The sequence below is a fragment of the Manacus vitellinus genome, unplaced genomic scaffold, assembly GCF_001715985.3.
Source record: "Manacus vitellinus isolate BGI_N305 unplaced genomic scaffold, ASM171598v3 scaffold_1_pilon, whole genome shotgun sequence".
NCBI classification, from domain to species: Eukaryota; Metazoa; Chordata; class Aves; order Passeriformes; family Pipridae; genus Manacus; species Manacus vitellinus.
Window position 1 is genome coordinate 37,255,392 of NW_021939396.1, and position 14,238 is coordinate 37,269,629.

At 39.3% G+C, this 14,238-nt stretch overlaps 1 protein-coding gene across 1 annotated transcript; it reads right to left on the reverse strand.

Moving 5' to 3' along the window:
* Positions 1 to 831: 831 nt before the first annotated feature.
* Positions 832 to 12,080, reverse strand: SDCBP (syndecan binding protein). The gene is made up of 8 exons (XM_029959334.1): positions 11,967 to 12,080; positions 8,987 to 9,065; positions 6,390 to 6,499; positions 5,916 to 6,074; positions 4,453 to 4,628; positions 3,071 to 3,242; positions 2,428 to 2,519; positions 832 to 1,553 (listed from the first exon to the last, which is right to left on the reverse strand). The coding sequence occupies exons 1-8, from the start codon at positions 12,015 to 12,017 to the stop codon at positions 1,499 to 1,501; spliced, it is 894 nt and encodes a 297-aa protein (XP_029815194.1). The 5' UTR covers positions 12,018 to 12,080; the 3' UTR covers positions 832 to 1,498.
* Between the last annotated feature and the right edge of the window lie 2,158 nt (positions 12,081 to 14,238).

Consider the following 14,238-nt stretch of genomic DNA (forward strand, 5'->3'; position numbering starts at 1 on the left):
ATGGTTTACTAAGTGAAGGGAAAAAAAAATAAAAAATTGATGCAAAGGTAATCACTCCCCAGATCCCACCAGCAGACTCATGCCCAGTCTCCAAGCAACAACTGCTTTGGAAAGATTCTCCCCAAAATTATTGCTGAGCATAATGTCAAAGGGTGTGGGATTTTCCCTTGCTCAGTTTGGGCCAGCTGTGCTCCCTCTCAGCCTCCTGACTCCCTGAGCCTGCTTACTGGGGGCAGGGGACAGAGTGAGAAGCAGGAAAGGCCTTGACACAGTTCAAGTACAGCTCAGCAACAGCAAACACACTGGTGTGTTATCATCCCTGCCCTGGTCACAAGCCTCAAACACAGCACCACACCAGCTGCTACAACAACAGTTAACTCCCTCACAGCCAGACCCAGCAAGCTGCAAACAGTTTTCAAATTAAATTCCAACTCTACAATTAGCATGTCTTGTAGCTGGCTTGTGTTGTAAGGGGCCTTAAAGATCATCTCATTCTAGCCCCTCTGCCAGGGGCAGGGACACCTTTCACTAGATCAGGTTGTTCAGAGCCCCATCCAGCCTGGCCTTGAACACTTTCAGGATGGGGCATCCACAACTTCCCTGGGCAGCCTGTTCCAGTGCCTCACCACCCCCACAGTGAAGAATTTCTTCCATTAAGCACATCTTGTTTAAAGTATCCCAGAGCTATCCTTCTAAAACATTTCAATGTCACAGGCAGTGAGCTTACTTAGATATTTTACACTGTATTTCCTGTCTTCATTGTTGCCTGCAACTGACCTCAATAAAACAAGCCTGTCTTAACTCATCTTAAGTATGCACACACACAGGATCTAAAGTTTCAGTCATTTATTTGGTTATGTCTGAATCCTTAAAAGAACATGGTTAAGGCGAGAGATAAGCATATTAGTTACAATTTGTATAACAAGTGATAAAAAGATTTGAGTATCTGTACACTACTTTAATTACGCTTACTTACTGACTGATGCCTTGAGCTATATTCAGCTTAGCTGGCATTCTTGTGTAAACAGTATTTACTAGAACAAAAAATTAACTAGTACTAGCCATACTTCTAATACTCTATTTCAAATCTACTTTTGCAAACAAAAAGCAGTAAAAATACTCATTTGTCTTCAACATACAAAGCGCAGCATTGTCCTGGGTAACAACACGTAGCTTTGCAAGTGACACCTGGTTCCTTTAGTTGCAATGGCTTATAGTAATAGTAAGCTAAATAAGAGACCTAGGAAAAGAAGTCATAACACAACTGGAATTTCACATTTGTCAAGCATGTAAGGCTACGAGTTTTACAGTGTGTGAATAAATGAGATATGTTGAACGGTAACATTCCCAGCCATTATAGATGCAAATGCTTGATGCAGCATATCTTCTCTCAGCCCCCAGAAAGGCTCATGTGCAGAAGAAAGATCACTGAGTATAATAGCCCAAGTTTAGTGGAATCATCATTATATATATGTACACACACATCCATGGTGCAAGTTTAGACTTCAGGAACAGAGTGATCCATCAGGCTTTTCATGATGCTAGTTGCCATCCTAAATAAAAGGAAAAGGCATTCAGTTTTGTAAGACAACTGCAGAAGAACACTAATGCTTCTGCTCCCTGTATCTTTATCATTCCTAGCCCTTTAATACAAATTAAAAGCTGGACTTTTACTCCACTGTTTTTGAGAACAAATATGTTGCTACAGAAAGCTGCACCAAAGTGCACACACAGAAGAAAGAGAAGCCCACAACACTCAACATTTCTATTAGTACCTGAGCTATACTGTCAATATCTTTTGGGATATGGGCATGTGTGCAGAGTACTATCCCAAGCACAAGGGAAGGAGGGGAAGGGGAAAGGTGGCTGTTAGAATGAAAACTGCCTTGTAGAAAGAGCCAAGGGGGTTAAAAAACCAACCAACCAAACAGGAAAAAAGACTCAATTATACCTGAAGCATTATTAATTTCGAGCAACTTCAAAAACATATTTTTGCAGGACAGATTTAGCTGTAGAAAGCCACTGTTGCCAAAGGATTAGAAAAAGCCCAACTATATCCTGCCAAGAATCATGTTTACGTCACCAGAATTTGTTGCACTAGAAACAATATTTTAGTTACAAGGTAACAAATACTTGTGGTATCCACATACATGAAAGTTCTCACAAATTCAAGCTTAGTCAAAATATGTTTAGAAAGGGTTTTTCCAGACAGGAAAAGGCAAAGGATCATCACTAACATGAATAGGTTAAAAACAGAAACAAGCCACACAGTTTGAGCAAAACATCAGATTAAATAAGTTTTCAGACTCCCCCCTACCCCCTCCTCCAGTCTTCATGCAAAGTTTGTAATTAGAGCTTAGTGAGTTCATTTTATAGTCACTGTCACCTTGATTATAATTAACACCACGGCTGCTTTTTATTACCTACCTCTTTATTATATACTCATAAATACTGGAAGGCATGACAGTAATGGTCACTACATTTCCAGCTGTTGCCAAGATGTCTGCAACCTGGGGGTCCTGTTATTAAACAAAAAGTTATATGAGCACCACAACTTGAGCTGACCAATAAAGTAGCAGTTCAAGAGCTTTTTCTAGACACATTCATGCAACTTACGGGACCCACAACTACTTGCTTGGAATATTTAACCTTCAGGACAAATCACTGAACCTGCAATGCCACTTCATAGATATTTGATGCTAAGTATCTCACATGAACTGACTAGAGAAAGGATACAGACATCCTACACAGAATTCCTGCTAAAATTTGAGGCAGGCTGGCAGGAGGAAGCTTATTCTTAGTTTTGCCAGCAAAGTTAGACTACAGATAAAAACTGAAGGTCAGCCTCACCAGGTAGAGGCAGAGAGAAGGAATGAGTTGCACTGCCTACCAATACAAAACTGCAAAGAAGCCTCAAAACTTGTATCTCTCTCCAATCAAGTTACCTCTCATGACTGACTGACTATCTTATTTTTTATGAACATTAAACAATATATTACAAACCTTTTCCCTCTCCAAAACACAGATACTATATGCACCTAAAAAGCTCCCAGTTCTCCACATATTTTACCTTCAATCCAATTACATTCTGGCCATTAATTTCACAGATGTTGTGCTCTGTAAGAAGTCCATTTCTCGCAGCAGAACTGTCTTTCACTATTGAGGTTATTTTTCCATTCTTGAATATGAAGCCAACATGCCCTGAGCTGTCCTTATGCATAGTAATAATGCGTTCAAAAGGTCTAAAAAGAAATTTAAAATACAAAACAATGCTTTCAGTCTACTAAACCACAAAAGGAACCACATGCTATTTTAGCATCTTTGACTTAAAAAGTAATTGTACTCTGACTCATACATCAACTATAATGAAAAATAGTTGGCTTTAACTTTATTTTGTTAATATTGTTATATCAATATATACTTGTTTATAAACCTTACATGTTTTCCCTGTTCTACAGACATTCTGCACCATCTGGATTAATAATACAAAGATCCCATACAACATCCACCCACCCACCACCACAAACAAACACACACAAATGTCCATTAAAAATTAAGTTTTCTCTACAAATGTTATAAGATAGATAAAATAACACAGGTAGTTTTAACAACTGTAGGCAGACCACAAGATTCTGGAGCATAAGGCTTCCCCAACAACATTTCTACTGCTTTACAGACAATAAGCCTTTAAACTGTGTCTTAAAAAAGCAGTAAATATAGGAAGGGGGTGGGGAGTTGGGCACAGAAGTGGTAGGCACAGCAGGGAATCTATCACCAGAGTATTTTGATTCAATACACGGTAGAAGTAGCTGCCCTCCACTGGGTCAAATTTGGTTCTTAAGCAAGAATAAACCTGGAAAAGGCTTTGAGACATATACCTCATATCAAGCATCATCTGTCTTCTTGCAGCCTACAGACCTTAAATTGAATCTGACCTGTTGTTACTACATACAACTATCTACAAGCCTGTCATTTAATACAATTGAAAATCTGTATGGGTTCATCAAGCACACTGTTAGTAAAACTGGCATTAAGTCATATGTAAGCAGAGTTCACAAGAAAACTACCATGCTAAATAAAATGTAAATTTGTCCCTTAATACAGCAAATATTTTGGTACTACTCTTGTTTCATTTAGTATAAGCGAAAGTTGAGTTGTATTGTTAAAAAAGCACAGAAGTCTTCAATTCAGGGTTTAAGTTTAACCTGTGTTACCACTCACTAGTTTATCTTGGAAAAACATTATGCCTCATCATACTCAGGAAGTTTACAAGTTAAGAACCACTTTGATTGTTCCCCACAAAAGGGAACATTTCTGAGGATCTTTACTGCTAAGTACATAGACAAACAGATTTTTTTATGCCTGCAGTCCTGCTAAAGCAAGGGGAGACTCAAGCCCCACAGAATTACTCCGAGACGGATAATGACAATCCGTATCTGCAGCTGGCTTTACCTGTCCCGAATGATCATTGAAATCCTTTCTGCAGAAGCCTGTTTCAGAACTTTATGTGCTTTATCAGAACTCCATCCTGCACAGTTTTCACCGTTGATCTGCAGAACTTGGTCCCCAAATCGCAGACCAGCAAGGGATGCTGGAGAGTTTGCCTGAACTAACTGGACAAATATACCCTGCAAAAGAGAAAAAAAAGAGGAGAGGAGATGAAGTTCTTCCTTAAAGATGAAGACCAGTGACAGAGTACACAGCCCTTTAAAGTTTCCTATTCTCTATGCAATATCAGCCAAACAGACAGAAGGACTTGCTAATTATTCTTAAGGAGCATTTTTGAAATATCAGTCTGTTTAGAGTTGTGTTTAAAAGTCAGACAGATAATTAATGCTAGAATAAAGTTTGAAAATGAGCAAATCTGTTCTGTCTAGATCTCTAAACAAACAAAAAAAAAAAGAGCTAATTGAATTGAATTCTTACGCGAAGGGGTAAATACTTTCCTGTTTTAACAGGAAATCTGAACAACTGGACCACCACAAACTGGTGGTAAATTTGCATATCTGAGCTGCATTTAACTAATATTTCCCTTGCCAGACACTGGAGTCTATATATAGCTGGAGAAATAGATGAGCACTGCTAGAAACAACATAGCAAATTTTTCCTTCTTTCACAACCCCGTTAGCTTTCAACTTTTTAATCAACTATGACTTGTTACTACCTCAGGTAAAAAAACAAGACTATTTCTAGTCAAAGTACCCCTACAAACCAAGTAAAGCGTATCAAAGCAAAGTATAAATAATAGTTCTGGGGAAAAGTGGTGTTAAAAAAAACCCCAACACCACCCCATGCTACCCTGAGAAAACCCCATTTGCTGCGTTAGCAGGACTACAAGAAGCATTTTAACCCTATATGCTACAGTCAGTTTAATTTTTTTAAAACATTCAGATTAAATGGCCTTGCCATGTTAAAAAAAAACAAACCAAAAACCCAAAACGAAACACATCTAAGAAAACACAAACAGAGTAGCATTTTCCATGTTGTGAATCAAAAGATCCTGAAACAGAAGCTTCAGACCATGTTTAAGGACCTTCTCTAGAAGAGGAAATACTTCTAAGCCGTGGGCAGTTCTCTGCATACTGCTGAACATTAAGTACTGCCCAGTATTTCCACAGAGACAAGAAGTCCTGAACTTCTAAAAAGTATCACAGCAGGTATGCGTGTTCTAAAGCAGAAAATAAATATTACAAGTAATTTTCAGGTGTTATAAAACATATGTCACTAAATTGCCACAGTAAATTCAGATCCGAGTCCAGACAGCTGGAAATCTAGTTACGGATCTAATGAAGGACTAAAATTCTGCTAATGGAAAGCACTATACAGAAGACAATTTTGTGACCATACATTAACTTCTCTACTAAATTAGTTCAGCAAGAAGATCTCTAGAGGCAAAAGCAAGCTTCTACACTTACATTGTCAACAGACTTTAGGCGAAGCCCAATTTTGCCATCTTGATCTTTACACAGAATTGCTTCACGGATGCCTTGCTTAATTTCTGCTCTGCGAATTCCAATATCATTTCCAGTCACTGGAGCTACCATGTAATTAGTAGAAGGTCGTGTTACCAGTTGCTGATTAAAACAAAACAGCCAGACAACTTAGTTTCAACTTTCAAAAATAGCTATATGTCAGTTTATATGAAGTAATATTTACAAAAAACAGTACACAAATTAAATCACAACACCAGCTCTCCCCCACCCCCTCCCAGCACTGGAAGCATAAAGCTCAGTTTAAGACCAGATTAAAATAGGCACTGTTACTTACAACAATTCACCACTCAGTCAAGTATGGTACTTAAGACAAATAACAGTCTGCTCTTTAGAATGCTAGATACATATTTAGTCTTTATACTTTTGCTTTCTAAAACATGCTTGACTGGTACCTACACCCTGTGGCTGAGCAACTGCTGCCACTGGTAAGTTCCTCTGCACCTCTTCCTCACTGAGGCTCAGGCCCATATACTGAGAGAGTTCTGGATACAATCTGGGGTATAAGCCTATAGAAGAAAAACAAAACAATAATAAATCAATACATGTTGGTTTAACAGAAAGAGCAGTTACTGCTTTTATGTGTAAATTACTTCAACAAATCTTGTGCTATTTTAATTATTTAATTGGAAAATTATGACAGAAAATTCAATTCAATCAAGACTGGTTTAGAAGAACAACCAAAAAAAGTAGCATTTCTGAGATAAAGAGTTTACAGTGAACTTTCAGTTTCAGTTACTCCGTTCATTCTTTACAGCACAAACAACATAAGACATGAGGTGACAGGTTCCAAAACCAACACTGTGCTCAGTCCATGACGACATGCTTACCCTTCAGAGCTTTTGGGCAATTAGTGGGAAACTACTCTCCCTCCTACCCCCAAACCAGGTGTGCTGAAGAACACACACAGACTTTCCACCAAGTTCAAAACAGCACTTGCAAGAGGCATCCATGCCAAGGATACTCCAGATCCCAGGCATGGGAGGGTTTCTACAGAAGTCTCCTGGTTGTAAGGTCAGCTCCACAGGCTGCTTTGAGTCTTCATAACAAAGCAGCTGTCATTTTCTCACAGCTTCAAAACGAAGGGGCTTTAGACATGCCCCTCAACAAGAAAAACCACACACAGCCCTTAAAATATCCTGCCATACTCAAGAGGAGTGAGATGCAGGGAGTGGAAGGAAAGCAAGCTGAACTGACAGACTTGTCAGACCTTGAGTCAAACAAGTCCAGAAATAAGACTGACATTGCTCTTGACATTCCACAGATCATTAACTGGTGCCATTTAACAAGTGGCAGTTATGAGAACACTCGAGTCCACACAACGTTCTTACTGAATCAGTGGGGACAGAAAAGGCTGCTTGGACAGAAAGGTGGTGCAAAGGATGACTTCAGAAGCAAACAGCCTCCCCAGTACACAAAGCTTAGGTTTCTAGGGTTCATTTATGGGTATATGTATAAAAACAGCTATTATAAACTATTTGACCAGCAATGGTCAAATTTTCTGGGAAGGAACAAGGGTTACTGCAAGGTGAACGCCAGTTCAAACAACAGACTTTTTTTCTCTTCAATACACTGCTTCCCATGGGAGCTCTCTGACCATATCTCTGGACTAATCTCTTAAATCGTAGTTTCAGCAATATTGATTAATAAGCTTTTCATGAATGAATCTTCTACTTTTGCTTACTTTTTCAAGCACATAGGATTATACACAACACTGCACAAAATTTCTGCAGCTACCCAATTTTTCTGTTTTGTTCTCCATTAAAGACCACAACATATGATACATCTTTACTGGCTGTATTACATTCTCATTTAAAACAGAGAGAGCTCCAAATAGCAGAACATATCCAAAAGCTCTTGATGTTGTAAAGTCTCCTGTCTCTGCCAGGACAGAGGAATTTCCAGGGGGGGTTGGCACATCCTATAGATGATGTACATCTCCCTTCATTTGGGATATATTGAACGATTAATGACTCTACAGTCACAAACAGTTTCTGAGCAATTCTCACACAGGCTGATGTCAAAATTATGGTTTTGTTTCTGCTGGCCAAATAACTACATGAGAATTCAAACTCTAGACAGCAGAAAGGACACTGCCAAGAAGGGACTGCTGAAGCAAAATCAAATCTGGTCTGGTGAGGTTAGGCCAGTATCTATTCCAGAAAGCATCTACCAGAGGCAACTATCTGGTGAGCTATCCAAATTCCTGCCCTAAAGTCATCTTAGACACACAAGCGCACAGAGAACTGGGGACAAAGTTATATCCACCAAGCTTTAATATCTGGTCCACCAGTACTCTTGACAGCCATTCCACCACTGCTGCTGGTCAGAGGCTTTAGGCCTTTCAGATCAAGGGTAATTTACTAATCCAGAGTTCTGACCTCAAACATACCTGTGCACCTTCATGGATGTACATGTGCATGGGAGAAAAGAAGAATAAATGGGTACAAGTCATTCAGCTTTAGATCTGATGGATTCCCCACCAGACAGTTGATTCCAAAATCTGCTGGAAGCTTTATACTGATTGCAGGACAAGACTTAGCGCCACCTTCCTGGGCACTTCTCTTTTGACAGAGATTTGTGTTTGTCTGTCCCTAAGCAAGCTCATATGGAGAAGAATGACACTCAGACACATGCTGACCTCTAAAGCTTACAAATATATAGGTGGATAAATAAGGACAACGCGGTGTCTGAGGTAAGAGTTAAAAAGAGCTCAATGGTACCAACAACAAATCTTATTATGTTAGGCTCACTTGGAAAAGGTTTCAAAAAGAGATGGGTGAGTGCTTGCCACAACTTCCTTTTATAAGCAAACACTGTTTTTTTGACTCTTATAGCACCTTACCAAGGTGGGTGTTGGCATTTCCAAAAAGGCATGGTCTTGCCCTTTGTAAACAGGGTTACATATTTATAGGTATTTTTGACTGTACTGTTAACTTCAGTACTTCGTAACCGCTTTCCACAACATTAGGATACTATACAGTACATGAGCTTACCTCCATCATGAGGAATTGGAGCAGAAGCTTCAGACAAGATTGCTGGATTAGCTGGATTTGAAGAAAAGGCAGTCTGAGCCTAAAAGCAAAGAAACTCACATATGTTATCTTGTACAAGAAAAACAAAATCTTTATTATGCAGACAGAAGACTCAAAATTTTCTTTTGTACATGCTAGTTACTATTTATCTTGAAGTGCTGAAGTCAATCTTTTTATTTGAAATAAATAGCTTCAATACAACATGCTATAGTAGTATCACAACTTCTTCAGTAGGTGAACTCATATCTTCCTCAGAAATAAAGCTACAATTATAATGCAGAGAGGCTTTACCATCAGCCTGTTCTGTTTTTGTCATCAAGCGAGTTAAAGAGCCTTAAAGGACTCATTAAACTTGGCTGACAAAGCTTTATAACGTTAAGTTTTAGGGTATGACCTTTGGCAGAGTATTTTGCAATTACTTTCTCATCTGGATAGCAGCAGTTTTACCTCTTCACCATCTATGGATGTTATTGGTGAGATCTACTGAAGTCCCTTTCAAGTGTCAAGTTCCACACAATCCAATGTTACTGGTTTAATATCTTCTGAAAGAAGTAGACCTTCTAAGATGATTTTTCTACAGCCCTTGCCAGTACAGTGAACGCATAAAGCTTAATTTCTGCATTGCTGACTGACTCACAAATATAAGAGACCTTATTTAAGTAAGCCAGTTTCCTTCCTTCTCAGTACCTCAGCTACTATTTTTTGGCCCTGTGTAATCATGACTAGTGAAAAACACTGCCTTACAGAGGCCTGTTAAGCGTGATGGAAATAGCTCTCCCAATAACTTTCCTGAGATTGAATGTCAAAGGTGGGGGAGAAATTACTAAATGCACAGTGAAACATCATGCTGAACAGGACACATAAATCATCTAACACAACACGACAGCCAAATTACTTCATGATGTTAAGGAAATGCATAAAAATAGAAGACTTCTTAGTTCTGTACACTCCAGGAAGTTGTCTTCAGAAAAAGGTCTCACAGCAAGAATGACTCATTATTTAGTAATATCACATGTACTTAAAAGAATAGGCTCCAACTCAAATGAGGGACAAAAAGAACAGGTTAGAATAATATTTAATGTAACAAGTCCATTTGTTTTAACCTGCAGTCATTTTAATCTCACTTCCCTGTTGTGGATACAGATATTGTCTTTCTGTACTCTGCCCGCTTTTCTTCTAATAATGCTCTGAGATGTTTTTAAAGAGAGAGCATTTTTATAATGCACTACTTGGGAGAGGCAAATAATTCAGCCTTTGATGCCAGCAGGTCAAGGGAGGTGATTCTGCCCCTCTACTCTGTCCTTGTGAGACCCCATTTGGAATGCTGCGTCCAGGTCTGGGGTCCCCAGCACAGGAAAGACACAGACCTGTTGGAGAGGTCCAGAGGAAACAATCACTGAAATGATGAGGGGGGTAGAACACCTCTCCTGTGAGAAACGGCTGAGAGAGCTGGGGTTGTTCAGCATGGAGAAAAGAAGGCTCTGGGGAGACCTTATAGCAGAGTTTCAGCACCTAAAGGGGGCTTATAGGAAAGATGGGGACAGACATTTTAGCAGGGCCTGTTGTGATAGGACAAGGGGTAACGGTTTTAAACTAAAAGAGGGTAGATTCAGACTAGATATAAAAAAGAAGGTTTTTTTAAATGAAGGTGGTGAAGCACTGGAACAGACTGCCTAGAAAGGTCACAGATGCCCCAACCCTGGAGACATTCAAGGTCAGACTGGACTGGGCTCTGATCAAGTTGAAGATGTCCCTGCTCGTTTCTATGAAACATATCAGTGAAAATGGAATGGCTTACTGATTACATTTATTACAATTTCCCATTGTAATATATAAACCCTAGCAGCTGGTCAATAAAAGGACAAAGAAGCACATTCTTGGCTCCAGGTTACTCATTTTTCAGTTCAGCATTACCGAACTGTAGATAAAGGACTTTGGTAAGATAAGAAGAATGGAGTGGGTGGACACAACAAAGAGAAATCCCAACATAGCACCCACAACTTCAAAAGCCCCACCCCACACATACAAACACAGGTGAGACAAGGCACTGCACTTTGGGATAGCACAGCAGAGTTAACAAGCTGTTCTATGCAGTTTGCTTGACTGCTTCCCAATGAGAACAGCAAGGACAGAAGTAGTAGTCACCTTAAAACTCAGTATAACTCCTCACCTTTGCTTAAACTGGGAGGGAATGCAAGTTAAGTTCAGGAAAAGGTAAAACATTGAAGAAAGCAAGGAAACCTTTTGTGAAATATATTCATGTCAAATTTCTCATAGAGTTTTTAATCCATTAAAATGCTTTCCACCATTTTGTTTCATAGGTATTTTTTTAGTCCTCATCATGTCTAATAATAAAACGACCAATATTCTTATACATAAAGGGTTTTACACAAATGTGATAATCTTGGATGTCCTGAGAGACCTGGTTACTACCAAGAAATAGCCAGTGGACAAGTCTGTGATTCTAGACAGCATTAAGACAGCCAGTGCTTCTTTTTTTTTGGGGTGCTCAAATGACCAAGAAAGCCTTCTGACACGGATTTGGACAGTGGGAGTGAGACAGTTAATTAGTTCAGTCATCATATCAGAGCCAAAGTATGTGAAGAGACTATGTTTGTCTCCTTAAGACCAAGTATCTATGCTTCAAAAAACCCCAGCATATCAACATATTGAAGGTCATCCACAGCATTTATGCTTGTTCAGCAGACTGCCCAACATGAATATAAATGAATATATAAAAATTTAAAAATAAATATATCCAGGCAGTAAATTAAGCATTAATGACATTATATCAAGCTACAAAGTAAAGAGCTTGCCTTTCCCCTTTACAGTACAATGGTAAAACAAGTTCCCAACCACAATACATCTCCCCTTACCTAGATTAAATATCATCAGATATATTACTATCATCAGAACTCATCTTTTTTAAAGTCCACCATACCTGAATAACTTTGTCCACCTTCAGATCTTCTAGGGAAGGATAGAGAGACATTTTGATGAAATCTCACTAGGCAAAGGGAAGACTGAAAAAAAAACAAATGGGAAAGCAAACAAACAACATGGTTAGCTGTCAGATATTTACTGAGTTTACAACTTAAAAAAACTTAAAAAAGAAAAATAAACCAGACAAAGTGCCAAATAAGTGATCTGTGACTTGCAAGCCAGCACTAAAGATACCTGACACTGCAGATAAATTCCATTACGACTGCCCATTTAATCTGTTATCAATAGCAGGCTTTGGGTAATAGGTTTTATTTAATGTACTTATGACTGTGAAAGTTAAGTCTCAACAATGAGAAAGCCTATACAGAGAAAACCACTTCACAGGAAGCATTGCAAAGACAGACTTCAGGAGGCCAGGATGCAATAATAATGAGGGTTAAGAGGAAAAAGCTAATCGCACTCCTTCTAATTGGGGCAGTATTTTATATAAAACTGCAGAAGCTTTCCCTTGTTATCCAAAATATCTAAACACTTTCATCAGTTCTGATATTCCAGTGATCTGGTTTAGGCTGGAATAGAGATAATGTTCTTCCCAGTAGCTGGTACAGTACTGTGTTTTGGATTTAGGATTAGAACAATGTTGATAACACACTGATTGTTTTAGTGTAAACACTATTTAGCCACAACTGAGTCCAGGACTTTTCAGCTTCTCATGCCCTGCCAGCGAGAAAGATGGAGGGGCACAGAGTTGGGAGGAGAAAGAGCCAGGACAGCTGGCCCAAACTGGCCAAAGGGATATTCCATGCCATATGGCATCATGCTCATAGATAAAGTGGGGAAGAAACAGGGCCAAAGGCCACTGCTTGTGAACTGGTTGGGCATTGGTCAGCGAGTGGTGAGCAGGGGCAATGTGCATCACTCATTTTATATATTCCAACTCTGTTACTATTTTTTTTCCTTCCTTTTCTGTTCCATTAAACTATCTTTACATAACCCATGGGTTCACTCTTTTACTCTTCTAATTCTCTCCCTCCATCCTGCTGGGGCAGGGGAATCCAGCAAGCAGCTGTGTGGCCCCTTAGTTGCTGGCTGGGGTTACACCATGAGATCCAGCGAGAAGCCACTAACTGGCTTCCTATGTCCATTTGCAACAGAGTAATTACAGCAAGAGACCATAAACCAGGAAGATTGAGTCAGTGGTGAGTTTCAAAACACAGAGACTCCAGGCTGGCTCTCATGTAATGCTGGGAGAGCCTTGTGACAACTTATCAGGAATTACTACAACAAAACCAAGGGGAAGAGAAACCCAAGCAAAACCAAAAAAAATAAACCACTTCACATGATTTTCTAAGGCACCACACTGACATCCAGCTCTGTTAGAGCTTGTCACCTGAGGCTTCAGGAAATTCCATTTTTCCAAAGCTCTTTCACTCACACTCTCCCTGAGATCAGCTGAACTTCTGAAAACCATAACAAAACACTCCACAACAGTATATGGGAACATTTCAATAAGGGGGGTAGAGAGGGATAGAAACCGAAAACAACAAAATGTGGTACAGTTTTGCAAGTTATAGAAGGCACTGAGAACACAGTTAATGAGGAAGATTTATTAAAAGCTTTTGGTTTGGGGATTCATTTTCTCATCCAAAGAACAGAGGTCCTTATTCATGCAGCAATTTAGCAAAAATTCCAGACTAAAAGTGACCGCTGCATAAATCCTTGAGCTACTGCTTCTCTAAGTGCAGATATTAAGTTGATTTCTAAATGAACACCACACACAGAGATGCCTAATGTGATATTGCAATAACACAAAGGACATCTCTTCATATTACACTAAGCTCATCAACAGCTTTTATGCTTGTTCAGCAGAGTGTCCAACAGCTCCAGTATCATCTCAAACTACAATTAAAACTTTAAAAAAGCATGCCCTAAATGTGACAGAAATCTAAACTGTGAACATGTGGACCATTATATTGTAATAATTAATTGCCACTGACATTTTTGACTAACTGATGCAACTAAACCAAATACAGTTAAAGCCTGGAAGCTTTATAAACTAAACATACACATTTAAAGCCCGTTTAAAGTTCTGTTTTAATCCAGCATTGACCTCAAACAACCAAGTGCTTTTGCTCATCCCAAATGAGTAACAGCAAACGTAAGCCCAAGCCCAGTAAACCCTGTGGTCAGGTAAGCTGTGCCTGAATGCTGCATTCCGCTGCAAACACCACTCAGACTCGACATCTGTGCTACAGCAGCTCTCACAGGTT

Coding starts and splice junctions, on each gene's coding strand:
- SDCBP (XM_029959334.1), bottom strand. CDS start 12,017: ATGTCTCTCTATCCTTCCCTAGAAGATCTGAAGGTGGACAAAGTTATT. Junction 3,243..4,452: donor TCAATGATCATTCGGGACAG/GTAAAGCCAGCT, acceptor ATTTCTTTTTAG/ACCTTTTGAACGCATTATTA. Junction 1,554..2,427: donor TATGAGTATATAATAAAGAG/GTAGGTAATAAA, acceptor CCTTTTATTTAG/GATGGCAACTAGCATCATGA.